This window comes from Dromiciops gliroides, chromosome 4, assembly GCF_019393635.1.
Source record: "Dromiciops gliroides isolate mDroGli1 chromosome 4, mDroGli1.pri, whole genome shotgun sequence".
Lineage (NCBI taxonomy): Eukaryota > Metazoa > Chordata > Mammalia > Microbiotheria > Microbiotheriidae > Dromiciops > Dromiciops gliroides.
In genome coordinates, this window is record NC_057864.1 from 437,073,287 (window position 1) to 437,099,988 (window position 26,702).

Here is a 26,702-nt window from a genome sequence, read left to right on the forward strand (position 1 = left end):
ACCAAGATGGAGCCGGGAGGCGGTGGGCCAGGCCCTCTGATCGTGAACAACAAGCAGCCTCAGCCGCCGCCGCCGCCGCCCCCGGCGTCCCCGCAGCCCCAGGCCGTGGCCCCGCGGACCCCCGCCGGCGGGGGCGGGGGCGGCGGGGGCGTCCTGCCGGGGGGCAAAGGGCGGGAGTTCAACCGCAACCAGCGCAAGGATTCGGAGGTCAGGGGTCCGAGGGCGAGGCCGGGCCGGGGTGGGCGTGTGCGAGGCCCTGGGGCGGGGCCTGGGAGCGGCCGCTGACCCGGAGCTGTCACTGGGGCCTGGGCCGGAGCAGGAAGCGAGGCCCGGGCCGGGCCGGGCCAGAGAGTGGGCGGGCGCAGTCTCAGCGGGCGGGCGGGCGAGCCCGACCGGCCCGGGCTCCGGGGCCTCGGACAGCAGCAGCCGGACCCCGCCGTCCGTCGGCCCTTCTGCTGCCGGCCCGGGGCCGTGGGTGGTCCCCGAGGGGCGCCGGGACCCCGGCCTCCTTAGAGCTCGGGATGGTGCCGTGCTCTGAGATGGACGAGAGGTCATTGTCAGCGTCCTGCTCTTGTCCCTGAGCAGGTCACCTGGAAGGGACACGCCTCCTCCTCCTGCTGCTGCCCCTATTCCTCTTGACCTTCCTCCTCCTCCTCCTCCTCCTCCTCCTCCTCCTCCTCCTGCTCCTCCTCCTGCTCCTCTTCCTCTTCCATGGAGCCATTCAGTGGCAGGTTACCCCCTACCCTCTGGACGTATATATGAAAAAACCCCAAACAGGCGCTGCTTAAAATACCAGCATGGTTTTGCATCTCGTTCTGTTCCAGTGCCACCCTAGTTCTTCAGAGTCATTCACCTTCTCCTGGAGTAATTCCTCCCACTAGCCTCCCCTTTGCCAGTTTCATGAATGAAAATACTCATTATGGGTTTCTTTCGTTTAAATCAGGTCGCTGTAATCAGCATATTCCCCAGTACTTTGATGTTCCTTTCTAAAAGAACTTTACCTACTGAAACAGTTGCTGGGGAGGTAGGAGTGAGGGGAACTGTAGCAAAGTGAATTCCTCATTCCCCAGGAATTTTCTTACATCCTGGCCCAGGGAACCAGTGTCTTTTAATAAGCTGGTAACTTAATCTTTGCACACTGTAGGTTCTTAGTAAATGTTTGTCACATTTTGAATGGTTTTGTCTTTAAGTCAGAATGTGCAGCAAGCCATTCAAAACTTGGCTGATCTTGGGGCAGCTAGGTAGCGAAGTGGATAGAGCACTGGCCCTGGAGTCAGGAGGACCTGAGTTCAAATCCGGCCTCAGACACTTAACACTTACTAGCTGTGTGACCCTGGGCAAGTCACTTAACCCCAATTGCCTCACCAAAAAACAAAACAAAACAAACAAACAAACAAAAAACTTGGCTGATCTTAAAGTAGACTTACAGGTGGCTGGACGATTTGGTGTGGGCTATTGGGAAAAGGCCAAGGGACTGACTTCTCACAAGAGCTAGGGTGGAAGAGAAAGGGATCTTCCTGGTGAGTTCTTAATTGAGTGCCTACCCTGTCTGTGCAGAGCACTGTACTAGACCATGAGGGTTACAAAGATGAGTAAGACACGGGCCCTAGTTCTTTCTCCAGCTTAGAGAGGAAAGAAGACATCTCTGCACCTTATATTACAGGTAATTGTCACTTTAAAAGAAGTACAAAGCACCATGGGAATTCAGAAGAGAGAGCTCACTTCTAGCTGAGGGGTCAGGGAAGGCAATATGATATTTTGGCTAAGCCTTGAAGGAGAAATAGGATTTCAGCAGGTGGAGATGTGCAGTTCTGAGGAGGGCACCACAGACAAAAGTAGTAGTGTGTGAGCAAAGGAAGAATAGAAGCCATGTTTGGGGAACAGGGAGTAGTAGTCAAGTTGAGCAAAAAAGCATTGAGTATAGAAAATCGTAAAAGATCAGTCAGAGTTAAATCCTGGAGGCCTTTGAATGCTAGGCTAGGAAGTTTGGCTCTTATCTAGTAGCTGGTGGGGAGCCGATGGAAACGATCAGCATTGTTTGTGTACTAGGAACACTAACAACACAGTGATGTGTTGGGTAGACTAGAAAGGGGGAAAGGGGGGGGACGGTAGAAGGAGCACTCACTGGCTTTGCATCCTGGTTCTGCTACTTATTACCCGTGTACCCTGAGCCTTGGCCAAATGAGTGATTTGGACTGGATGACTCCCTAGGCTTCTTTCCAGATCCATGATTCTGTGACCAATTGGCAGGTAATTGTAATAGTCTAGAAAGGCCTGAACTGCCTGGTAATGATGGAACGGAGGCTTATGGAAATAGAAACCATAGAAATTGGTGATTGGCTAGTTGTGGGAGGAGAGAGAGAAATCTAAGCTAATTGCCCAGGGTTTTGAGCCTTGGGTAACTGGGAAACTCATAGGTCCATTAGAAATAGAGAAATCAGAAGAGGAGCTTATATCCTTGAGGGAAGGAGAGATAAAAATGATGAATCTGATTTCAGATATGTTGACTTTGAGGTGCTAGGAGGACATTGATTTAGAGATGTCCAGAAGAGAGCTGAAAACTGGTCCAAGCTTCATATAAGAAATTAAAACTGAAAAGAGATTTTTCAGTTATCCCCTTAGAGGTGATGGCCAAAGTCATAGGAGTAGATAAACATATTTAGAAAGGAAGATCCTTGGGGGAGACTCCCAGGAGGCAGTTTGGAAAAAAATGCTGAATTTGGAGTCAGAGGATCTATGTTAGAACCCTAGTTCTGCTACTCAAATTAGTATGAGCCTTTTCATTTCTCTTGGCCCCCATTTCCTCCTTTGTAAAATGAGGAGTTTAGATTAGATCATCTGTAAGGCACTCTTCAGCTCTAAATCCTGTGACCTTACTGAGGTGGAGGAGAAAGAAGAGCCAGTGAAGAAAATGGAATAATCTAAGAAGTAGGAATCGAAATAAAATGCGATGTTGTAGAAGCCAAAGGAAAAGAGAATTTCAGGAAGGGGAAGGTGAGCAGTGTCAGATGTTACACACATTCTGGGAAGGATTCAGACTGAGAAGAGGCTGTTGAAATGGCCTTTATAATACTGGATTATACTTCATCAGAATTCAAAAGCAATTGCCCCTCTCCCTAGTTAGATATTGGCAGCAAGCAACAGAAATGTTTGTTGAATCTCCCTCTGTGTGCCTCAGTTTTTACTAAGATCCAGCAGGTGAAAGTTTAGACAATTGGGAGACAAACGTTGTTGCTCATACTTTATTTTGAAGAGTTCAGGTGTCATCAAAGGGTGACATCTTGAATTGGATTTAAGGGAGGCAGAGTTGCACAGTCATCAGCCTCACTCTCTTCTGGAGACACCGAAGTCCAGACACCTATATCTAAAGGTAGAAGACAAGGCCCTATATAGATACTTTCCCCCATTTACTAATAGTTTCTACCTTTCTTCAGATTTATCTGAAAGTCATTAGGCCTAGAGCTCAGGTTTTTCAATCCTGGAACTCATGACATTTCTTCCAAAACCTTCTCCTCTGCCTTATCTTTTTCTAAAGAAGACCTGACCATTCTCCCATTCACAGTCTTGGCATTAACCTCAGATTCTCACTCTCCTGTACCCCACATGTCCTGTTCCTTGCCAAATCTTGTGACTGTGACCACACCACTTTTCTTCTCTGACCCCCCTCCCATTACCTCTTGCCTGGGTTATTGCAATAGGCTCCCAATTGGTCTTCCCACTCTCAAGCCTTTCCTTATTCCAATTTATGCTCCAGACAGGAGAAGCCTTCCCATATCACTCAGTAACCTCCAATGTCTTTCTGTCGTCTTTAAGATCAACTACAAATTTCTGTTTCCTGGTCCTAGCCTCTCTTCCCATCCTTGTTGTTACAGCTCCTCACACTCTTCCATCCAGCCAGACTGGTTACCTTGCATTCCCATCTCCCTTCTCCCTACCTTTGTACCCCAAAAGCTTCCCATGTCTGGAGTGCATGATCTCCTCCCCTCTGCTTTTCAGAATCGCTTGTTTCCATCAGAACTCAGGCTCAAATGCCACTTTCTACAGGAAGCCTTCCCTGATTTGCCTAGTTGCTAGTACCCCTCCCAAATTAGCCCCTTTCCAGTAAATGATTATTTTGTATGTACGTGTTGTTACCCTTCCCCCTAAACATAAGCTCTTGAGGTCAGGAACTATTTATTTTGTCTTTGTATCCTCGGGCCAAGCACATTGCTGGGTACCCTAGGTAGTAGTCATTTAATTAAATACTTGGTAATACAGTGGTACCTCTCTCTAATTCTGTTGGAAGTACAATTATTAATTATAATAACAGGTTATACTTATATAATGCATTACAGTTTATAAAATTCCTTTTCTCACAACAAACCTGTGAAGAGTTAGTGAAAAATAGATTTTTTCTATCTTACAAATGAGGAAACTGAGTCTCCGAGTATATCAGGCTTACTGTATAGTCGTTCAAAGGAAATAATATATGTAAAGCACTATGCAAACCTTAAAGCATTGTATAAATATCAACTACATGTTTGGACTGACTATATAAATAGGTAAAATAATGACTTTGCTTCTTCTGCTTGTTATTTCTAACCTAATATTTGTCTTATCATTTCTTAGTATGTGTTTTGTCTCCTGAACTAGACTAAAAATGAGTGTGGGAAGCTTGTTTCTTTTCATCCCCAACTGGCTTCCCACAGCGTAGGTGCTTAATCCCTGCACCTGTCAGCTAGCTAACTCTCAGCAGATAATTGACATTTTTTTCTGCCCACTCTGTGTGACTGCTGCTGTGTTTCCGTCAGTCAGATCTCAGGAGCACTTGAGACCAGAATACTTCAGACAACATTTTGCTGCTGAGGACTGAACTAGGTGGAGAAAAATGTGTGGGATAAGGTGGAAGGAGAGGCTTCCTCAATTTTGGGGGCCTCTGGTAGATCCTATGTCAGAGGCTATTGGGAAGTGTTAGGGGTATCTATAAAGCACAGAAGATTGTGTCACTGTATCATTTGAGTGAATTTTAGGAGGATTTATGTTTTTCCATTTTAAAAAGTCCTTAGAATGTAAAAGTGCCTTTTCTATTAAAGTCTTTCTTGTTTTCAACAGGGCTATTCTGAGTCCCCAGACTTAGAATTTGAATATGCTGATACAGATAAGTGGGCTGCAGAACTCTCAGGTAAAGGATGACCTTTCTCATTTGGTGGACATTTTCTCCTGACTGTAAATAGGTGGTGATGTGAACACAGCCTTGAATAAACGAATAAATTCCACCACCACCCCCCCCCCCAGTAAATGTTTTGGGGAAATGTTTGGTTATTTGGGGCAGAGGCTGAATATATCATGGCTCCCGGTTATCATGATCATAGATTATTGCTCCGCTGTTATTAAATACCCACTTGGTGCATGTTTAATCCAGTTAGACCATGTGAATGAAGCCCAAAGACTGTATCCCTCAAGTTAGTCAGCAGACAGTTTGTAAGCACTTTCCATGAACTAGGCGCTGTGCTAAATCTTGACTAGGCATGCAAAGAAAGAAATAGCCCCTGCCCTGAAGGGGCCCACATTCTAATGGGGGAGATATGCTACAGACAGCTGTGTACATAGAACACGTAGGGAGGCTAGGCCTGGAGGTGGTCTCAGAGGGAAGATGGGAAGGGTTGGTATAGAAAGAAGTAGGGAAGTGGTGCTGAGGAGGGAGAGAAACGTAGGCATTGGGGGCAGCCAGTGAAAAAGCAGCCAGTGGAGAGGTGGCCAGGCGTGATTGAGGAACAGCAAGAAGGCTAGTGTCACTAAAATGTCCAGTATGTGGGGGCAGAAGAGTGTGAGCAGATTGGAAAGAGAGGGAGCATTTAAAAAGCCAAACAGCATGTTCTTAATTTGATTCTGGAGGTAATAAGGAGCTTTAGAGTTTATTGAGAGGTACAGGGGTGGCATGGTTAGAAGTGTGTGCTTTACAGCTGAGAGGCTATGGACTGGTGTGGAGGCAGGGAGAGTAGTGACCAGTGTCATCAGACAGAAGGGGCCTTATACAAGAGATATCGTGAAGATGGAGTTGATAGGAAAACAACGAATGTATATGGGGGTAGGAGTAGTCAAGGATGACACCTAGGCTGTGAGCTGGGGTGACTGGGAAGTTGGAGGTGCCATCAGTAGTCTGAGGAGCTAAATGAATCAAGTGTCAGCTGAACCTGGGGTCAAGAAGACCCGAGTTCAAATCTGACCTCATACACTTATTAGTTGTGTGATCTTGGGCAAACTGCTTCACCTGTGTTTGCCTCTGGTTTCCTCATCTGTAAAATGGGGATAATAGCACCTACTTTGCAGAGTTGTTAGGAAGGTAATGCAATATGTTATTATCATGAGGATACATTTGTAGAGTGCTATATAAAGGCTTACTAGAGGGAAAGAAGGGTGGGCTTGGGGCAAAGACATGTCAAGTTTGAGATGTCCAGCAGCCATCCAGTAGGCCTCTGGAGATATGAGATGAGAGATCAGGACTGGATCAATAGATTTGAGAATCATCTGTGTTAAGAGGACAGTTGAATCCACAGGAGTTGAAGATGAAATCACAAGGATCTTAGAGATTCGACTCAAAGATGAATGCTTCTGATCTCAAGCCAGGAAAGAAGGATGAATCAGGGAAATCAGTAGTATCCACCCTGCTAGAAAAACCTCTCTACCATAATGGATCATATAAGCGAAGGACAGCCCAGACATTAGTCATCACCCCGTTGTTGAGGAGGCTGCTTGGAAGTGAGGAGGTGAAAGGCAGGCATCTGGTGAAGCTTCCATTTCCCCTGGCACTTTTGGATCAAATTTGCGCCAGATCACTCTTTAGTTAGTGGCTTAGCTCAGTGGGTATCATTGAAGAAACAGGCTCGAAACACAGACCTCTGGTATTTCTCTTTCCTCTTGAATTGTCAAAACAGCTAACGAGCCTTTGTTTTTTACAGAACTTTATAGCTACACGGAAGGGCCTGAGTTCCAGATGAACCGAAAATGCTTTGAGGAAGACTTCAGGATCCATGGTGAGATTTCCTCCCTTCCTGTCTTTGTTTTGCCTTCAGCCTGTCTTCTAAAGGATAGAGTAGCTTCTGTTTTCTTTAGCCATCTCTAGATTTCAGGCCTCTGAACATATATACCCACATGACCTCACAAATCACCAGGCAATGATTCAGCTGGACCCCACGCGGCTTATACCCTTCTCTGCTCTGGGAGGAGCTTCGAAAAATTAGCACATTGGAAAAATAACATTTTAAACCCCTTTCTGTTTATGTTGTTGTTTAGTCCTTTGAGTCACGTCCAACTCTTCATGACCCCACTTGGGGTTTTCTTGGCAGAGATACCGGAGTGGTTTCCCATTGCCTTCTCCAGCTCATTATACAGATGAGGAAACTGGGGCAAGAAGGGTTAAATGACTTGCCCAGGGTCACACAGCTAGTGAGTGTCTGAAGCCATATTTGAACTCCAGTCTTCCACACTCTAGACCCAGGGCTCTATCCACTGAGCCACCTAGAGGCCCCTTCCTGTTTATAATACTAGTGAAAAGATCAGCCTTTCTGGTCTGGGCATTCATATCTTTAGACCAGCAGCTCGAGCTTCTCTGCATAAGGGTTCATTTCCTGGCAATGTTCTTTGACACTTCTGGCTGTGTTGGCCATCCTGCCTATAATATATTAAAGTTACACACACTCCAAAGAACTCGGCTTTTCAGCCATAAGGCTACTAACTAGGGCTTTTGCTTTATAGTGGCAGATAAGAAGTGGACCGAACTGGACATTAACCAGCACCGTACCCATGCCATGAGGCTCCTGGATGGCTTAGAAGTCACTGCCAGGGAGAAGAGGCTCAGAGTGGCCCGAGCGATCCTCTATGTTGCCCAAGGTCAGTGGGCCTGCCATCAGAGGACACATGGCTTCTCTGCAGAGGCGCCGGGAGCAGGCGGTGACCTGTGTCCTATGTGTATGTCTCTAGGTACCTTTGGGGAGTGCACCTCTGAATCTGAAGTTCAGTCGTGGTCTAGGTACAATGTCTTCCTGCTCCTGGAGGTGGGCACATTCAATGCTTTGGTGGAGCTGCTGAACATGGAGATCGAGTGAGCACTTTTTATTCAGGGTTTAAATAAAGGAAGCCTAAACAAACAAACAAATACGTAAATGAGTGAATAAATAAAGGAGGCCTATGCAGAACCCACACTGACTTAGAGTCCACTGAACAGTCTGGATCAGTGGGGTCAAACCCCACTAAAGTAGCTACCCATTAACTGAGAAAACCACATGTTAATGCGATACTGTGTTTTTATTTGTTGTGTTAACATTTTCCCAATGACATTTTCCTCTGGTTTTGGAGCATCAAGGGCCACAATGAGCTGTGTTAGACACCTTGGGTATAGATGATCAGCCCCAGAGAATGACTTCACCCTCCAGGCCTTTTCTCATTCCTGGGTCACAACAGATTTTCAGGAGTAGAGATAGTCCCCAAAGAGATGTCATTGAAACACCATTTATTAACCCTGCTGTCTAGTAGAGGACTTGATGTTATGTCGGCTTGATAATTCCCCTCACGGAAAAGGAGACAAGGCAAATACCTACTATACAGACTGAGCCCAGGCTTGTCTTCGACCTCTGTTATGGCTACATTTGCTTTGTGGGGTCCAAGGGTTTGAGTCTAAAGTGGCTGCTTCTTGGCTAAAATAATAAAAGTAAATAACTAAAATTAACCTGGTACATGCAGCAATCCATCTGATTAGCACTCTAACTGTTGCCATTATTTGAATTACTTAGCCTCATCTTTTATGGAGCAGCTAGGGCAGTACCACCCTTAGGAATCTGACTCTCTCTCTTGCTTTAGCAACAGTGCGGCCTGCAGCAACGCTGTGAGGAAGCCCGCCATCTCCCTGGCCGACAGCACCGACCTGAGGTGAGCTTTCCTGCCTGTTCTCTTTGATGAGGGTCTGGCCAGCCTGAGGCTAATGCTGTTTTTAGCTTGGGTTGGGAAATCTAACTACAGCAGGGGTCAGAGGACATTTTTTTTCTTTCCATTTCTTCTATTTATATTTCTCCCATGTACATTTATCTTCAGGGTATGATGGGACTCTGGGTAAGCAATTAATGGGATGGTGAGAGCCATGGGTAGTCAGGGCTATGTGTGAAATTAACGTAAATGTAAATGTGCTATATGAGCCTGTCTTGTAAAGCACACTCTTGTTCCCAGGGACAGAGCCTTTAGAAGTAGATGTGCTCAAAAGAAGCTGCCAAATGCCAGACAGAGGTTGTTAGGGAGACACTCCCGAATTCTTCTATGGGCAGTTATTTTTATACACACACTCATATAAAAATAACACATATATTATATTATATTCATACACATAAGAAATAACATATATAACACATGTGGCAGTTAAAATTATATGGGAGGGGCAGCTAGGTGGAGCAGTGGATAAAGCACTGGCCTTGGATTCAGGAGGACCTGAGTTCAAATCCAGCCTCAGACACTTGACACTTAACTAGCTGTGTGACCCTGGGCAAGTCACTTAACCCTCATTGCCCTACAAAAAACCCCCCAAAAAACAAAATAAAAACAATTATATGGGAATCACCCTATTACTGTCCCAAGTTTAGAGAAAATTTAACTGGTGTTCTAATGTATTGCTACTTAGAAATGAGAGGCTACTACACCAGTTTGGGGGCATTAAGCATTTATTAAAGCATATTAAATATTAGTAAAGAAAGCACATGGCTCAGAAAGTTAAAAAGAAGAAATAGTGAGGAGCCATAGTGGGCTGCATCTGCCCCTTCAAGTTCCAGGGCCAAGAAAATGAGTGACGGTGTAAGCTTCCTGTGGGCTGGAGGAGAGCCCGCCCTTACACATTGCTCAAAGCTAATTGGCTTCAAATCTATTGGTTTACTGGATTTGAGGGTTATTCATCACAGGGAGGGGAAAAAGCCTTCAGGTAGGTGTGGTTTTAATCCCTATTCACAGTCCAAGGTCCAACCACATTTCCTTTGAAATTCTCCTGACTCTGGACTGGCCTTAAGAAAGGTCTGACCAGGCTCTCTGGGTCTCATAGAATCCCATTATTCTCTCACACACATATGTATTATATATTATATAACACACATATATTATGTATATATAAAAACATATAACATGCATTATAATACAATACAATCAGAATAGAATGGAATGGAATAGAATAGAATGGAATAGAATAGAATGGAATGGAATAGAATGGAATGGAATGGAATAGAATGGAATGGAATGGAATGGAATAGAATAGAATAGCATAGCATAGCATAGCATAGCATAGCATAGCATAGCATAGCATAGCATAGCATAGAATAGAATAGCATAGAATAGCATAGAATAGCAGTGACAGCCACATAGTGCTCTAAACCTTGTAGATGGTCCATAAATGACTGTTGACTGCCATGGATCACTTTTTTTTTCTTTTGGCAGGGCACTGGGGATTAAGTGACTTGCCCAGGGTCACACAGCTAGTGTCAAGTGTCTCAGGCTGGATTTGAACTCAGGTCCTCCTGAATCCAGGGCTGGTGCTTTATCCACTGAGCCACCTAGCTGTCCCCATGGATCACTTTTGAATTTCAAAGGGTGATGAAGCTTAGGGCAGAGCCTTTCTCTGAATTTAAAAAAACACAGTAGGTTTATACCATATTTTTCCACTGTGGTTTAAGGCCCGAGTGGCACCCTGTTCTTGCCACTATTCTCGCTATGGCCAGTGCCCTTTCCTCCTCCCTAGTGTCATTTCCCACCCAGCCGTGGCCTCTGCCCTCTCCCCAGCCAGTCCTTGCTTTAGCTTCCACTGATTCTCCCCTTCCTTTGACTTAGTCCCTTTGGGCATTACCTCTAAGAAGAAAGACTAGGTTCCTAAAATGCTTTCATAATTAAGGTTAAGAAACTGAGGCGCCAGACAGGAGAGATGAACAGCAGATTGTTTTTATCGTGGGAGACTCCCATTTCAACCCCTTTGCACATCAGTACATTACATGTGTTTCTGCAGATTTTAAAAGGACTTTTTTAAAAAAAGTAGCATGTGATGAAGAGGTCCTTATTTCCCACATCCTCCTCTTTTTCTGACCTGACTTTCGTCCTCAGGGTGCTGCTCAATATCATGTACCTGATTGTTGAGACCGTTCACCAAGAATGTGAGGGTGATAAAGCTGACTGGAAGACCATGAGGCAGACTTTCCGAGCAGAGCTAGGTATGACTCCTCTTAATGTGCTGTCAGTCTCCCAGGGTGGCACCTCTGAGGGCTGCCTGACCAAGGGGTGTCTTTCGTTGCCTCCAGGCTCTCCCCTGTACAACAACGAGCCCTTCTCCATCATGCTCTTTGGGATGGTGACCAAGTTCTGCAGTGGACATGCGCCTCACTTTCCCATGAAGAAGGTTCTTTTGCTTCTCTGGAAAACAGTATTGGTAAGAATCCTGCCTTGGGACTCGTCCCTGGAAATGCCCCATCTGACTAAGGGGACCCATGAACACTTGGTCACGATGCAGATCACGATGGGAGAATGTGGGGAGAATGTGGCAGGAGGCTGTCGGTCCTCCATACAAAGCTGTTTTTGGAGAAGTACTTGGACCTGTAGCTTGTTTGGCGACAAAAGTGACTGAGAGAAAATCTAATGTAAATATGTGCTCCTGTTAAATGTCATCTGAGAGGACTGAGAGTTAACAGCATCCTCAGTCTGGACAGTGACAGCTGACCTGTTTCTAGAGGGGAGAGTGAGTCATGCCAGAGGAGAGGGCCAACCAGCCCTCACACAACTGGGAGCTCTCATTAGCAATCAGAGACAGCCAGGCCCAGAGCCTTTCCCATCACCTGAGAAGTAACTGGGTGAAAGATTGGGGCTCGAGCTTTATCTGCCACCTGAGCACTCAGGAAATGGCTCTTCTCGCTTTAGATGGCACCTAGTCTTCACAAGGTTAACGGGCAGCTCATTAAGTATGGAGAAGCCTCACCCAAAGCACCAGCAAGCATTCCCAGTTGTTCTTACACCCATCTCATCGTTAGCATTCATGCTCTTGGTGTTCTCCTTGTAATTTACTCCAACAGTGTAGGAAAATGGAATCATCCCCAAGCAAAGACACTGCCCAGATGTTAGTGGGGCCTTGAGAATCAGCCTACGCCTCTCAGGCCTGACAGTTTGACTTGCTGGGGACCAGTTAGATTAAACTTAGGAGGAATTATGAAATAGCATGTCTTTGTCAGATTTTAGTTAGTCATTTCTTCAAAAACCTGAAGTTGGAGTTAATTTATGATTCTATAAAACAGAATCTATATACCCTTATCAGTAAAACTTTTATGCCCAGATACCCACAATATGTGTATATTTATACAATTATGCTTATATACTGTATATATTTTAAACATAAAACAGAATTTAAAAGACAAGATAAAGGTAGAGTAATATTTTAAATTATTTTAAAATTGTTTATTAATGGTACAAAAGCCTTTTTGCCCTAATTTATGTTATTGTTAGTGAGAGCAAAAAAGTATTTGTACCTTTAGTATATTCTTTTTGTGTGTGGGGGAGAGGCGTTCTGGAGGGGGGGGGTAATGAAGATTAAGTGACTTACCCAGGGTCACACAGCTAGTAAGTGTCAAGTTTCTGAGGCTGGATTTGAACTCAGGTACTCCTGAATCCAGGGCTGGTGTGTTGTTATCCACTGTGTCACCTAGCTGCCCCCTGGTATATTTTTCCTGTGTGTGTGTGTGTGTGTGTGTGTGTGTGTGTGTTTGTGTGTGGCAATTGGGGTTAAATGACTTGCCCAGGGTCACACAGCTAGTAAGTGTTAAGTGTCTGAGGCCAAATTTGAACTCAGGTCCTCCTGACTCCAGGGCCAGTGTTCTATCCACTGTGCCACCTTGCTTCCCCCCCCCCAGTATATGCTTAATGATATTTTATATAATAATATTTTAATAAGAGCAGTGTGATGGAATATGCTTTGTAACTTTTTTAATCTTGGTTTAACACTTTGTTATTTAGCGATTCAAAAGTCTGGTTCTAATAAATTCAGTTTATTTCATTTCTTGCTTTTAATATCTGTCATCACTAGAAAGGATGATTCACAGTGATCCATAGATCCAATGAAAAAAGCACATGGTTGGCTGAACTTGCTACTTCATTTCTTATTTTTCAACCCTCCCTATGAATTACATAGTTCTTGTTGAAATTGGACTTGAAAGTTTCCATCTTCCCAGATCAATCAGCTGTCCTTGCAAACTAATTGGAAGATGTTGTATTTTTATATTTTAACAAATGCACATAAAAATCACTGAAACCATTTGAAAGGTCTTTAAAGTGATGACAAGCTTTTTGAGGTACACATGTGTGAGTGTGTTTATGGCTGATGACACTTGCAGCAACAGAACCTTAGTTTCAAACGTCTGGCTACTCATAGATAAGGCAGGATATACATAGTATACAGGATCCATGAATGACGATAATAGAGGGATGTCCCTATTTCAGATAATCCTTTTGATAATTTGGCCAACTCCTTGTCAGCTTTAAATAGATTTTCATTGTCCTTACTACTCAGTATGATGGAGGAAGCTTGGTAGAAGGGTCAGCTGCATGTTCTCTTGTTGTCTACTTGTGCCTGCGTCACTAGTGTAAGTTTCAATTTAACTTTCCTTTGCTGGAATCTTCTTAAACTACTTGCCCATTTTATGAAGATTAATTTAGTTAAAACATATTAAAGTGATATGTAAATCCAGGTAATTGGCACATGTCAACCGCAATATGTTATAATAATACCTTTAAAGTAAATGAGGGGGGCAGCTAGGTGGCACAGTGGATAAAGTACCAGCTCTGGATTCAGGAAGACATGAGTTCAAATTTGGCCTCAGATACTTGATATTTATTAGCTGTGTGACCCTGGGCAAATCACTTAACCCTCATTGTCCTACAAAAACAAAAACAAAAACAAATGAGGGCACCACTATTGACCCCTCCATGCTGTGGACCCCATTCTTCCCTGAGTATATCTGCATGCCACACATGGCCATCCAGCATGCTGTATAAATATGTCAGTATCAGCCCATCTCTTAACTATTAGTTCATCTTAATTTCTTATTTTGTTAGATTAAAAGAGAGCTATTAATAGGATTTTTTTTCTTTGGGGTTTTTTTTGTGTGTGAGGCAGTTGGGGTTAAGTGACTTGCCCAGGGTCACACAGCTAGTAAGTGTCAAGTGTCTGAGGCTAGGTTTGAACTCAGGTCCTCCTGGCTCCAGGGCCGGTGCTCTATCCACTGTGCCACCTAGCTGTCCTATTAATAGGATTTTAAACATTTTGAAATGATTACCCTGAGCTATAAAAACAAGGTCAAATTTAGTGCATTTGTTTAAGAAGGTCAAGAAGTGCACAGTGCTATATTGGAGGAAATTGCCCGCCAAATCGGTTACAGTCTGGGGTATGTGCACCTCAGTGGATCATCTTGTGCCCTTCCCTTGGGAGACCACTGCTCTAGGATGGCATGGACTCCTAGTTGAGTTTGACAGGCCAACTCTCCTGCTCCAGAAGCCCCCAGGTCTTACATGATTCCTCAGCCTCTTTCCTCCCCCTTAGTTGCTTATCATTCCACGTGTCCTAGTGTTGTGGTGTCTTCTCCCACTGTTGGTGCCATTGTATTACCCTTGGAATGGATTTGTACTCTTCTTCAGAGGTTGTGGGACTGCATAAAGATGAAGGTTAAAAGGGCTCCTTAAACCATTTAAGGAAAGTCTGTGCTGGCCCTGGTGTCACTCCTGGAAATTATCTAGCTCTGGAGAGGCTCATGGTATCCGCTCTCTGTCCTAGTGCACACTCGGGGGCTTCGAGGAGCTCCAGAGCATGAAGGCAGAAAAGCGTGAGATCTTGGGCCTTCCCCCTCTGCCCGAAGACAGCATCAAAGTGATTCGCAACATGAGGGCGGCCTCCCCCCCAGCTTCTGCCTCCGACCTCATTGAACAGCAGCAGAAACGGGGTCGTCGAGAGCACAAGGTTAGCGTGGGACAGGGGCTCCAGGAATGCCTCCAGGGAAGTAGGAAACGTCTAAAGTAACAGAAGGGGTCCCTCAGAGAAGTCAGTGTACATGGGGCAATCCCTGGCAGCTTTTAAGATTTCATGTGGTCCGGGCAGTGAATGATTATCCTTTTTGCTTTGTCCCTGATGGTCTTACCGTTTCACCCACTCTGATCTCATATCCCTTTTGTCCTTTTGGTTATCACTCGTTCTTGGATCTCTTCTGTCCTCTTCTGTTCGGCTCCTGTTTTCAGGCTCTCATAAAACAAGACAACCTCGATGCATTCAATGAGCGGGATCCATATAAGGCCGATGACTCCCGTGAGGAGGAAGAGGAGAATGATGACGACAACAGCCTAGAGGGAGAGACATTCCCCCTTGAGCGGGATGAGGTGATGCCTCCCCCCGTGCAGCACCCTCAGACAGATCGACTCACCTGCCCCAAGGGGCTGCCTTGGGCCCCCAAGGTGAGGTAAGTCTTGAATCCCTGCCCCGAGAGGAGCTTCCTTTGACCTCCCCACTAGCAGGAAATAATGTTCATATCAGCCATGCTTGTGTGTGGGATGGAGAGAGGGACAAAGCATGAAAGCTGACTTCTTCAGAAAATGCTGCCCAGTGATGGCCCTTAGGGAGCATCTGCTTCCACGTAGTGAGAACCCTTGCAAGGAGCCTTCTCTCACCTGACCTGGAGAAAAGGAGTTCATCCTGCCTCTCATCAGGGGTTCAGTGTGTAGAAGAATTAAAAATGGAGTATGAATTTTTTATAATGATGAATAAAATGCTTAAGGTAAAGTCTTTATTATACGTGTGCATATACACATACGTTACTGGATAACATAGAAATTGGCATGTCTTTGAAAATACACAAAACAAAGAAAAAGAGGAACATATGAAAAGGGGGAGAAGGGTTTCTCAATCCAGGCAGGCTTCCTGTTTCCAGAAGTCTATAAAAATGATAGAAAGAAAGCATCAGGAGACATGAGATTCCTCTCAGCTGCCCTTCCAAAACTGAATGAGTGCTTTCTGTATCTGACTGTGTGGGAAACACTTTTCTGAAGGTTTTCCTATTCATTTAAGTTGACAGAAATTGAGAGGCTGGATTCCTCAGAGTTCAGCGATGTGTAACTCTAAGTCACAGTAAAGCCATCAATAACTTTATAATTTGTTAACTGCACAAATTCTTAACATATTAAATGTCATTTTAAGAGCAAAACAAGGTTTATGTAATATATTTCATGGCCCTAAATTAACAGTGTCTTTAGATCCGATTGTAAGAGAATCTTTAACAAAGTAAATATAGCCTCGAGTCCCCTCCCCACTCCCATTTTTTTCCGAGAGAAAAACAAGGAAGAAGGTGGTCCCAACACCCCCCGCTACCAACACAGCCCCCCCATCCAGAAAACGTGCATTTTAACCTCTCTAATAATGTATCTCCCCTTTCCATCTACAACAGAGAAAAAGACATTGAGATGTTCCTAGAATCCAGCCGAAGTAAATTCATTGGCTACACACTCGGGAGGTAAGTGTTGGCTATGTTTATCTTTGCCTTAGTAGTGGGTGGAAGGGGTTGGTTGGGAGCTTCCTCCCCCTTGTCCAACACAGTAGAATCCTTGGAGTCCTGCTCCTCTGGCCTTTGTCCCTCTGAAAGTTAGACTGACTAGATTCTAGACTTAAGAACAGGAAATGGTTTGTTTTTTCTCCCTTCTAGTGACACAAACACAGTGGTGGGGCTGCCCAGACCCATTCATGAGAGCATCAGGACTCTGAAGCTGGTGAGTGCCTCCAAAGGGCTTTCTGCTTGCCTGGTCCCAGAGCAAGGAGAGGAGCAGGAAGCCAGGAAGACATACTTTTCAGACTAGTTTTAGTAGAGCCTCATTTTTTGGAGGATTAGTTCCCCATAAGTAAATTTCCCAGCCACCTGAGCTCATGTTTTCACACTTTCACATACCCCAGATGCTACATTCTGACCTTGGTAGGCAGTTTTCTCCCAGATAGCACAATGTGCTTCTTGACCTGCTTAAGCAGAATGCACTGAATTTGACCTTGTTTTTATAGCTCAGGGTGATCATTCCAAACACATTTCACCGCTAAAAGGCCTTCAGGCTTGTGGAAGGGCCATGGGTTCCTTGCTGCTACCCTCAGTGGCTCCACTCTGCTGTTTTTGTGTTTTTATGCTTGCCTTTTGTGGTTTTTCCTTCTCCTTCCCTGTTACCCATCACAGTCATTCCTCCACTGTAATTTGCTGCTTCTCTGCTCTGGGGTAGGAAAGCAGGTAGGGAGTGGGAGGCCAGAAATGCCCATTTGGACCAGGTTTTTGCAGCAGGGGCTTCATCCCTCCTCAGAGAGTCATTTCGAAGGAAAATTTCTGGGAGACCAGCTGCTTTATGGTGTCCTCCTGCTCAGAGCACAGTGGAGGGGTATCTGGAGAGCCCCCCACCCATACACGAGCATGTTCTTTCCTTTCTTCCACAATAGCACAAGTACACGTCAATCGCAGAAGTCCAAGCCCAGATGGAGGAAGAATACCTTCGCTCTCCCCTCTCGGGGGTAAGTGCAAGGCAGTCAGTTAGGCAGCAAGCGTTTATGAAGTACCTACTGTGTGCCTGGCACTGGGCTGAGCGCTGGGGATATAAAGCAGGCCCTCCCCCCAAGGTAGAACGATGGCACATCAAAGGTGGTGTCCAAACAAGGCCTGCACAGGATAAACAGGAGATAACCAACCAAGGGGAGGGAGGCCCCAGCATCAAGAGACATCAGGAAAGGCTTCCTGTGTTCCTGTAGAAAGTGAGATTGGAGCTAGGACTTGAAGGAATCAGAGATGAGCAGCAAGAACATTCCAGGTGTGAGGCCCAGCCAGAGCAAAGGCCTGGAGTTGGGAAATGGAGTGTCTTGTCTGGGGAACAGAAAGGAGGCCCGGTGTCATTGGATCACAGAGTACACAGAGAAGCGTATGATGAAGGGAGGGGGGCCAGGTTGTGAGGGCCCCAAAGACCAAACAATAAAAGCCTGGAGCTGAGATCAGGGGAGCCCCTGGAGCTGATTGAGCAGAAGGTGACTCAGTCAGGCCTGTGCTTTAGGGGCTGAATGGAAGATGGAGTGAAGTGAGGGGACCCCTGAGGCAGGCTGTTGAAATCATCCCGGGCCAGGGGAGAGAAGGGGGAGTGTTGAGAGAGGTTGAAGAGGTGAAAGCCAAGTCATCTGATTGGATGTGGAGATGAGAGAGAGTGAGGAATCTAGGGTCACTTCTAGCCCGTGAGCCCAAGGGACCAGGAGCATGGGGAAACAAGGGGGAAAGGGACCCAGCTGAGCTTTGGACATGCTCCACATAGGCTGTCTCTGGGATGTGCAGTGTGAGATGTCCAGCAGCTTCCAAACCCCCAGGTCCCTCTCCCCCGGGGAGGCAGCAGGTCAACTAGAGCCAGTCTTTCCACCGGTATTTTAGCTTTCACAGAACCCTAGCTAGAGGGAAAACAAGGCAGACTTGCCCAGGATTGATCAGGTTTTCTTTCTGTGACCTTTTATATTAAAAGGGAGAAGAGGAAGTGGAACAAGTCCCTGCAGAAACCCTCTACCAAGGTCTCCTCCCTAGTCTGCCTCAGTACATGGTGAGTGATTCTTTCTCTTGCCCCAAGGATGTTCTTCCTGGGCCCCCTCAAGTGATAACATCCTTCAGTCTCCATCAGTAGATGAAAAGTACCTGTTCTCCCTTGTTCAGTGAACTTCCATAGCCAGCTCACTGCTGCCTTCTTCAGCTTCCTGGGTGCAGAGACAGCTATCTGGCCCTCAGGATGTTACCTTTTGATCCCAGACCGTCCCATGCTCTTTTTCCTTAATATTTCGTCCGCACTCCAGATCGCCCTGCTGAAGATCCTGCTGGCTGCTGCTCCGACCTCCAAAGCCAAAACAGACTCCATTAACATCCTGGCTGACGTCCTACCTGAGGAGATGCCGTAGGTATCATCCCTGTGAATGGAGTAGGACAGGGCAGATGGCAGATAACCTTCTGATCTCCAGGAAAGACAGAGAGGGTTTTGTGGGCGTCCCTGGGTAGAATTTAATGCATTGGCTGGTAGGGGGAGGCAGCGTGGGAGTAGGGATTTGGACTAGGATTCAGGAGACCTGGATTTTGGTCCCCCTACAACCAGATGGGCTGGGTGCCCAAGGACAAGACATTTACCCACCCTCTCTGGGCTTCCATTTCATGATCTGGAAAATGAAGAGGGGCCGGGCCAGGGATTTTATGATCTCTAAGATTCCTTCTAGCTTGCCAACCAAGGGGGTGATCCAGTTTCAGTCAAGGTGTCTCCTTTTAGCCAGTGCATTTGCAAGCAGGGTATTTAGGTTCTGATTAAAGTTACAGAGGGAATTCCTTGGTCACCCTGCGACCCCTCATCTTAGTGTTCTAAGAGTGCCTTTTTTCAGATTAGAGATCTTGTGTGGTAATGGGGTGGGGGGTGGGGGAGGCAGGCAGCTTAGAAGGAGAGAAAATTCAAGTTCTATAAACTATTCAGTCTTGTCAGTAATCGCAGCTGATATTTGTAAAGTACCTTAGGGTTTGCCAAGCTCTGTGCATGTGACAGAAGGGGCTTTGTTTTCTGTTCTGACTCTCCCCTGGCACATGGTAAGCACCTAATAACTGTTAGCTGATTGGTTATTTCACCTACAGTCTCCCTGTGAGGAAAACACTTAGAGGGGTTTTATCCTCATTTTACAAATGAGACCATCGGCCCTCAGAGAGGCTAAGGGACTTGCCCATGGTTTTACTCACATTTATGTGGCACTCTAGAGTTGGCAGGACTTGTCTTCTCCTAACAGTCCCTTCTAATCTGGGGTTCAAGTATTTCCATCTGCATTTTACAAATGAGGAAACTAAGGCTCGGGAAAGTTAATTGACTGGCCCGGGATCACGGAGCTAGCAGGTATCTGAGGCAGAGTCTTGGGCTCCGGCTGCTGTGTGTCAGCAAAGTCATGATAGCTCTAGTACTTTCCAGTTTCCCTTCGTTTTAAATCAGTCAGTCAAGTATGGGGCACCCCCCGAGCCACAGGTACAAAGAAGGAGGCAGTCTCTCCTCCAGAGGACTTGACATTCTGATGGGAGAGAACACAAATATCCAGCAGGAATATAAAGTGAATAAATGCTGTTTGCAGAGTAGATAAATACAAGGCAGCTGGGGATGGAGGACACTAGCAGCTGGTGGGGATCAGGAAAGGTTTTGTCTGCCCGTAAGGCAGCGGTAAAGAGGGGAGTTCATTCCAGACACGGGACGGCCAGTGTGAAGGCCCAGAGAGGGCTAGTGTGAGGACCAGCAGAAGGATGGACAGTTTGGATCAGTGCCCAGCGAGGGTGAGGAGAGAGGCTGGTTCAAGGCTGTGGGGGTTACAAGTTAAACAGAAGAGTTCACAGTTTATCCTAGAGGCCGTAGGAAGCCACTGGACTTGGTTTGAACATGGCCAGTTCTTTGCTTTTGGCAGCAGTCTGTAGAATAGACTGGAGCAGTGAGTTTTGAGATGGGGAGACTGTTGAGGAGACAGTTGGAATAATGTAGGCAAGAGGTAATGAGGGCCTGAACTCAGGACTGTTGGGTGGAGAGAGGGGCTCAGATGCAAGAGGCATGACAAATCCCTTGATACCCCTAACCCTGTGAGGGAAAGCTGCCGCTGCGGTTATAATATCCACTCTCGGGCCGCTAGGTGGCGCAGTGGATAAACTACCAGCCCTGGATTCAGGAAGACCTAAGTTCAAACACTTATAAGCTGTGTGACCCTAGGCAAGTCACTTAACCCTCATTGCCCCGCAAAAAAACCCCAAATCATCCCCACTCTCAGAGGCCCCAGAGGGTGGAGTGACTTATCCTCAGTCAGGGTGAGCCTCAGCCCCAGGTCTCTCTGGCTTGGGTGCCCAATGCTGCTTTGGCGCCATGGTTCATCTCTAAATGGAGCTGCTCCTTAAGAAGAAAGAGAAAGAAAGGAATCTGTCCCTATTCTGTGATAGAAGAGGTCAAAGTACTAGGGAGGTCCTGAGAGACAAGAATAAGATCCGACCGGGGAACAGTGGGGAACCTCACCAAAACGTTTCTTTTGAGCGAGCGAGATTGCACCGAGAGAAGAGCGGCCAAGAGCCGAGCGTCTCTGGGGAGCCCAAAAGTTGCTACGAGGTAGTAGTAAGGTGGATGGGAGAGAACTGTGCAGCACCATCGCTCCTTCTGCCCTGCCACCACCACTGTGTGTCTAATTTGGTCGTCCCTGCCTTGTGTTTGCAGAACCACTGTGTTACAGAGCATGAAGCTGGGGGTGGATGTGAACCGCCACAAAGAGATCATCGTGAAGGCCATTTCTGCGGTATTGCTGCTGCTACTCAAGCACTTCAAGCTGAACCACGTCTACCAGGTACCTGGGGTCTCCTCCGGCCTCCTCCCCGACTTGTGCCCTGCCATTCCTGTAACCTTGAGCCTAGGGCCTTTGGCTCTAAGAAAGGCCCTGTCTAACAAATGCCCCCCTCACTGTCTCCCTGTGGTTTCAGTTTGAGTACATGGCCCAACATCTTGTGTTTGCCAACTGCATTCCTTTGATTCTGAAGTTCTTCAATCAAACCATCATGTCGTACATCACTGCCAAAAACAGGTAACAGGGGCCAGGGAAGGGCGAAGTGGGAGTGAGGACATGCGGGACCCACAGTTATCAATCTCACATGGGCAGCAATAAGCTCATGATTCTGCTCAAGAACCAGTTACTGATCTCAAGGCAGATGAACTGATCCATAGCCTTAGGTCCCAGCAGCCCCGAGCACCCTTCAAACACCTGCCTTCCACAAAACAGCTCTTATCAGTACCAGAACTGCTCACACTATTTGGGCCTTGTGAAATTTGATTCCTTGACCCCCAGGGCACCACTTACCAGGGACTGGGATGTGGTCTCCACCTGGATAAGGCAAAGTTGGCTAAACACCAGGTGATTGGAATGTTGATGACTGAAAGAAGGCAGGAATTGACAGGAGTATCTTGTGTCCGATGTTATCTCTAACAGGGAAACTGAGGGGTAGAAGGTAAAAGACTTTCCTACAGCCGGGAATTATTCCCAAAGGTATCTATCAGTCAGTTAGCAGACATTTACTAAGAGCTAAGTGCCAGATAGACCAAGGAAGTCAAAACCAGTCCCTATCCTCTAGGAAATCCTTTTGTAATAGGGGAGATGACAGTGCAGATAATTATGTACATAAAAGAAGCGTGCAGTGTGAATGATAAATAATCTTGGAGGAAAGGGAGGCAGGGGCTGCAAAGCCTTCAGCAGAAGGAGGAATTTGAGCTGGTGCAGGAAAGCTCCCCTCCCGGCAGGGGTGACAAGGGAGAGCCTGCCAGGCATGGGGGCCACAGCGACAGGCAGCCAAAGTAACCGATCAGCCTTGGACTGGAGAGGAAGCACTTCGACATGCAGCGGAGTAGAAAGGGAAGGCTGCGCTCCCAGTCCAGGCCTGAGGCAGTGCTGCCCAGGGAGGAAAAGGGACACGGGTGCCCACGTGGGAAAGGGAGACTTGACAAAGCGTGACAACACGCTGGGCGTGTGGGATGGGGGAGGGAAGAGCCCCACAGCTGACACCCAGGCTTTGAGCCTGGCCGAGGCAGAGGCTGGTGGTGCTCTTGGCAGCGATCGGGAGGTGGGAGGTAGGGGGCAGGGGTGGAGACAGTTCCCATCTTGGACGAGCTGAGTTTGAGATGCCCAAAGGATATCCAATACAAGAAGTCCAAAGGGGCAGTGAAATGATGCTCTAAGTCCAGAGAGATTCAGGCTGATCTACAGAGCTGGAGGGGAGCTGATGAGATCACCAAATGAGATAGCTAGCACTTGTGTAGTGCTTTAAGTTGCTAAGCACTTTGGGAATCTTGTCTCATTTGCTCCTCACACCAACCCTGGGAAGTAATTGCTATTATTATCCCCATTTTACATATGAGGAAACTGAGGCAAACAGGTGAAGTGCCTTGCCCAGGGTTATATAGCTAGAAAGTATCTTAAGGTTGGATTTGAACTCAGGTCTTCCTGACTCTAGGCCAGGGCTCTACAATAGTATAAAGGGAAAACACAAGAGGACCCAGGACACCCTCTCAGGATAAGTGTTACCTCATACAGTGCTCTCCCCAAAAGGCTTCCCTTATGGAGGTGGGTCTTTTTTTTTTTTTCTTGACCCCTACAGTATTTCCGTTTTGGATTACCCTTACTGTGTGGTTCATGAACTGCCAGAGCTGACAGCAGAGAGTTTGGTGAGTGAGTTTGTTTTTATCCCTGATGGGGAAGGAAGAGGGAAGTCAGCTGGATTGGCCCTTGGCCACTTGGAGCCAACTGGAAGAGATCCCTCTCCTTGTCCTAAGGATGGAATCCTTGTCCCACAAGGCAGCCCTCTTTATTTCCTGTTTCCTGCAAAAGCCCTTCTATGGAGGGGCCTGAGCTAATAGTAACACTTATCCACGTGCCTTTAGGGCCTTGAGGCTTCCTATCCCCACACCAGCCCTGTGAGATTTTCCCCATTTTATGTACAAGGAAAGTGAGGGTCAAAGAAAGCAGAGTTATGTGCCACTGCAGCACAGCTAATCAATGTAGCTGCATTCTCTGACTTCAAGGCCTGTGCTTTTTCTATCTGGAAGCTCAGAATTCAGGGAGTACCAGGCGTAACATCTCCTGGGGTCAGAGCAGTAGAAGGCAGTAAACGCACCAAGGCCACCTATGTTCCCCATAGGGTGTGATTCCGGGACCTTGGTGACTAAGCCAGCAGGAGGGAAATCAATTCCTTGGCTTGGCCCCCTGCCCCCCCCCCCCCCCCCCCCCCCCCCCCCGGCTCTGAGTCACTGGCACACAGCCCTGCCTGCCCTGTTCCTCCTCCCAGGGAGGTGCTTCTCCACAGGGTTCGGCCTCTCTGGGTACTCCATGAGACGTGGCTGACAAAGCCCCTTAGTTTCACCACTGATAGCCTGGCCTTGGGTTTGTCCCGCAGGAAGCCGGCGACAATAACCAGTTCTGCTGGCGAAACCTCTTCTCTTGTATCAATTTGCTTCGGATCTTGAACAAGCTGACAAAATGGAAGCACTCCAGGACCATGGTGAGTGCTCTGAGAGCACTGGGGTCATTAGGTGGGAGTCTCAGAGCCAGAAGCCTTGAGCCGGGTTGGGTCCCCAGAACCAAATTCTTTCCCTCAAGGTCTCCTGTATCCAACTTCTTTCCATTTAATTGACCTTCTCCCGAGTCAGGTGATGAAGGGAAGCTCAGCTTATTGAAATAAGCCTGGAGAACAGACCTTTTCATCACTCAGGGATAGGGATAGGGATAGGAGCTAAGCTTATTTCATTGGGTGAGGAGCTTCCGGGTGAGAAAACGCCTTCTGCCAATGCAGGTTGACAACATCTGTGCAATTTATGGCCTTAGAGAAATGCCTGGAGCCCGGAGAGGCTGGCTCATTGACCTACTCAGGGCAACACAGCCAGTAGGTGTCAGAGGGAAGATTTGAACCCAGGTCTTCCTGCCTTCAAGGCTAGCCCTCTCACTCTGCCAGCTGCCACATAGAGGGGACTGGATGAATTAGGGCCATTAGCTAACATATTTATTGCTGCCCCTGGACTGGGTTCTAGATGCTGGTGGTCTTCAAGTCAGCGCCCATCCTGAAGCGGGCCTTGAAGGTAAAGCAAGCCATGATGCAGCTTTATGTGCTCAAGCTGCTCAAGGTTCAGACCAAGTATCTGGGGCGCCAGTGGCGGAAGAGCAACATGAAGACCATGTCGGCCATCTACCAAAAAGTCCGACACCGGCTGAACGATGACTGGGCCTATGGAAATGGTGAGGCTGCTGGGGAAGGGGAGGGCAGGGGCTGAGTGCCTCTGGTTCCATTCCTGGAGGACTCTGGTCATCCATCTCCCTCTAACTCATTGGAGGACACTATATCCCGCCCCCCCCCCTCCCCGAAGCGGAATCTTGGCACAGGAGAGAAACCGTAGAGAACATCTTCTCCATTTTTGGTTTTGCCTCTATGCCAAGGTGGCAACTAAAGCCCCTTGGATGGATGAACACGTTAAAAATCTTCAGCGACCTATGGAGGATGGTCAAATTTTCAGTTAGAAAGTACCTTGGAGAGCATGGAGCAGAAGCCTTGAATTTTATACAAAGGTAGAAACAGAAGCCCAGAAAGCTTAGGTTACTTGCCCAAGCTCACACAGTAGTAAGTAGCAGAACTAGATTTGAATCGCACTGTGTAGCCTGGCCTTGTCTCTCCACCTCCCCTGGCCCCACCTTTGATTTTTTTTTTTTTTTTTGGCGGGGCATTGAGGGTTAAGTGACTTGCCCAGGGTCACACAGCTAGTAAGTGTCAGGTGTCTCAGGCCGGCTTTGAACTCAGGTTCTCCTGAATCCAGGGCCAGTGCTCTATCCACTGTGCCACCTAGCTGCGCCCCTTTGATGACTTCTTTGTGGGCCTCCACTTTCCTGTCTGGACATTTTTCTATGAAATCCAACCACATCCTATAGTGGGTACCCATCCTGCACAGAGTAGACACTCCTCAATAGGTGCTAAATTGGATTCACATGGAAAACCTCGGTGTTGCCTCTCCTCCCTCCCCACAGTGATCTTTTGCATCCTTTTCCTTTCTGTCAGGCTTCCTTGACCCTCCCCCTGGCCCCTCCTCACCAGCAGTGAGCATGCCCCTTTGCCTTTGCTCACTGGGCCCACTGTGGATGGTGTCTGCAGCAAGTTCCCAGCAAGGGTGGCCGTCACCGTTCCTAATTCTGCCTCTTCCTCCTCCTGCCCCAGATCTGGATGCCCGACCCTGGGACTTCCAGGCGGAAGAGTGCGCTCTTCGGGCCAACATTGAGCGCTTCAACTCTCGGCGCTATGACCGGACCCACAACAACCCCGACTTCCTGCCTGTGGATAACTGCCTGCAGAGTGTCCTGGGCCAGCGGGTGGACCTTCCGGAGGACTTCCAGATGAACTATGACCTCTGGCTGGAAAGGGAGGTTTTCTCCAAGCCTATCTCTTGGGAAGAGCTGCTGCAGTGAGGTTTTTTTTGCCCAAAGCTCCTGGCGCCAGGCCCCATGTCCCAGGTTGCCGCAGTGCTGCTTCTTCTCCTGCAGGTGGCAGTGTGGCTTTGTGCACCATCTTCACAGATTCATCATGGCAGAACTCCAGGCCCCGGCCTGATGCGGGGACATTTCCAGGCTTGGCTTCTTTCTTGGTGGTAGTTTCCCAGTGTCCTGCCCAGGAGGGCCGTTGTTCTGCACATCAGGAGGGAGCCCCAGGCCAACATGTGCTGGGAGCAGAGCCCTCTGGCCCCTTCCCACGGCATCCTCCAGATTTCAGGTGTAATCCACCAGCTCCGCCAAAACACTAAGCATGGTGATCTGCCTGGGAGAGGGGGGCAAGGTCATCCAGGAAAGCACTGTCGGGCTCTTTGCTCTCAGACTCATCTCCAGCTTCCTCCTCACTTCCCTCCAGCAGCTCCTGCAGAGGCCTGGACGCTGCTGCCTTAGCACGTCTGCCCTGGACGGGGTCAGGGTGGGAAACAGACATTACCTTCAGACGGGGGCACTGTCTCCCCCCTCTATTTGCAATGTCCTGTACATATCTATATATATATCTATCTATCTATCTATCTATATATATATATATATAAAATATATGTGTGTTCTGTTGTGTAACTCTGGGGTTTTAAATGTATTT

At 47.3% G+C, this 26,702-nt stretch overlaps 1 protein-coding gene across 1 annotated transcript; it reads left to right on the forward strand.

The window, feature by feature from the left end:
- STRIP1 (striatin interacting protein 1) lies at window positions 1-26,702 on the forward strand. The gene is made up of 21 exons (XM_044004435.1): window positions 1-207; window positions 5,092-5,161; window positions 6,939-7,013; window positions 7,735-7,869; window positions 7,960-8,080; window positions 8,836-8,904; window positions 11,101-11,207; window positions 11,295-11,422; window positions 14,807-14,989; window positions 15,265-15,482; window positions 16,464-16,529; window positions 16,719-16,782; window positions 17,486-17,557; window positions 18,541-18,615; window positions 18,863-18,960; window positions 21,271-21,397; window positions 21,531-21,631; window positions 23,196-23,262; window positions 23,991-24,095; window positions 24,622-24,826; window positions 25,794-26,702. Exons 1-21 carry the CDS (start codon window positions 7-9, stop codon window positions 26,039-26,041), a joined length of 2,535 nt encoding a protein of 844 aa, XP_043860370.1. The 5' UTR covers window positions 1-6; the 3' UTR covers window positions 26,042-26,702.

What these genes read in the sequence shown, in the direction of transcription:
- STRIP1 (XM_044004435.1), top strand. Translation starts at nt 7, where the DNA reads ATGGAGCCGGGAGGCGGTGGGCCAGGCCCTCTGATCGTGAACAACAAG. An exon ending in CTGCTGAACATGGAGATCGA is followed by an intron (nt 8,081 to 8,835) that starts GTGAGCACTTTT and finishes CTCTTGCTTTAG; the next exon opens with CAACAGTGCGGCCTGCAGCA. An exon ending in GGAAGCACTCCAGGACCATG is followed by an intron (nt 24,096 to 24,621) that starts GTGAGTGCTCTG and finishes ACTGGGTTCTAG; the next exon opens with ATGCTGGTGGTCTTCAAGTC.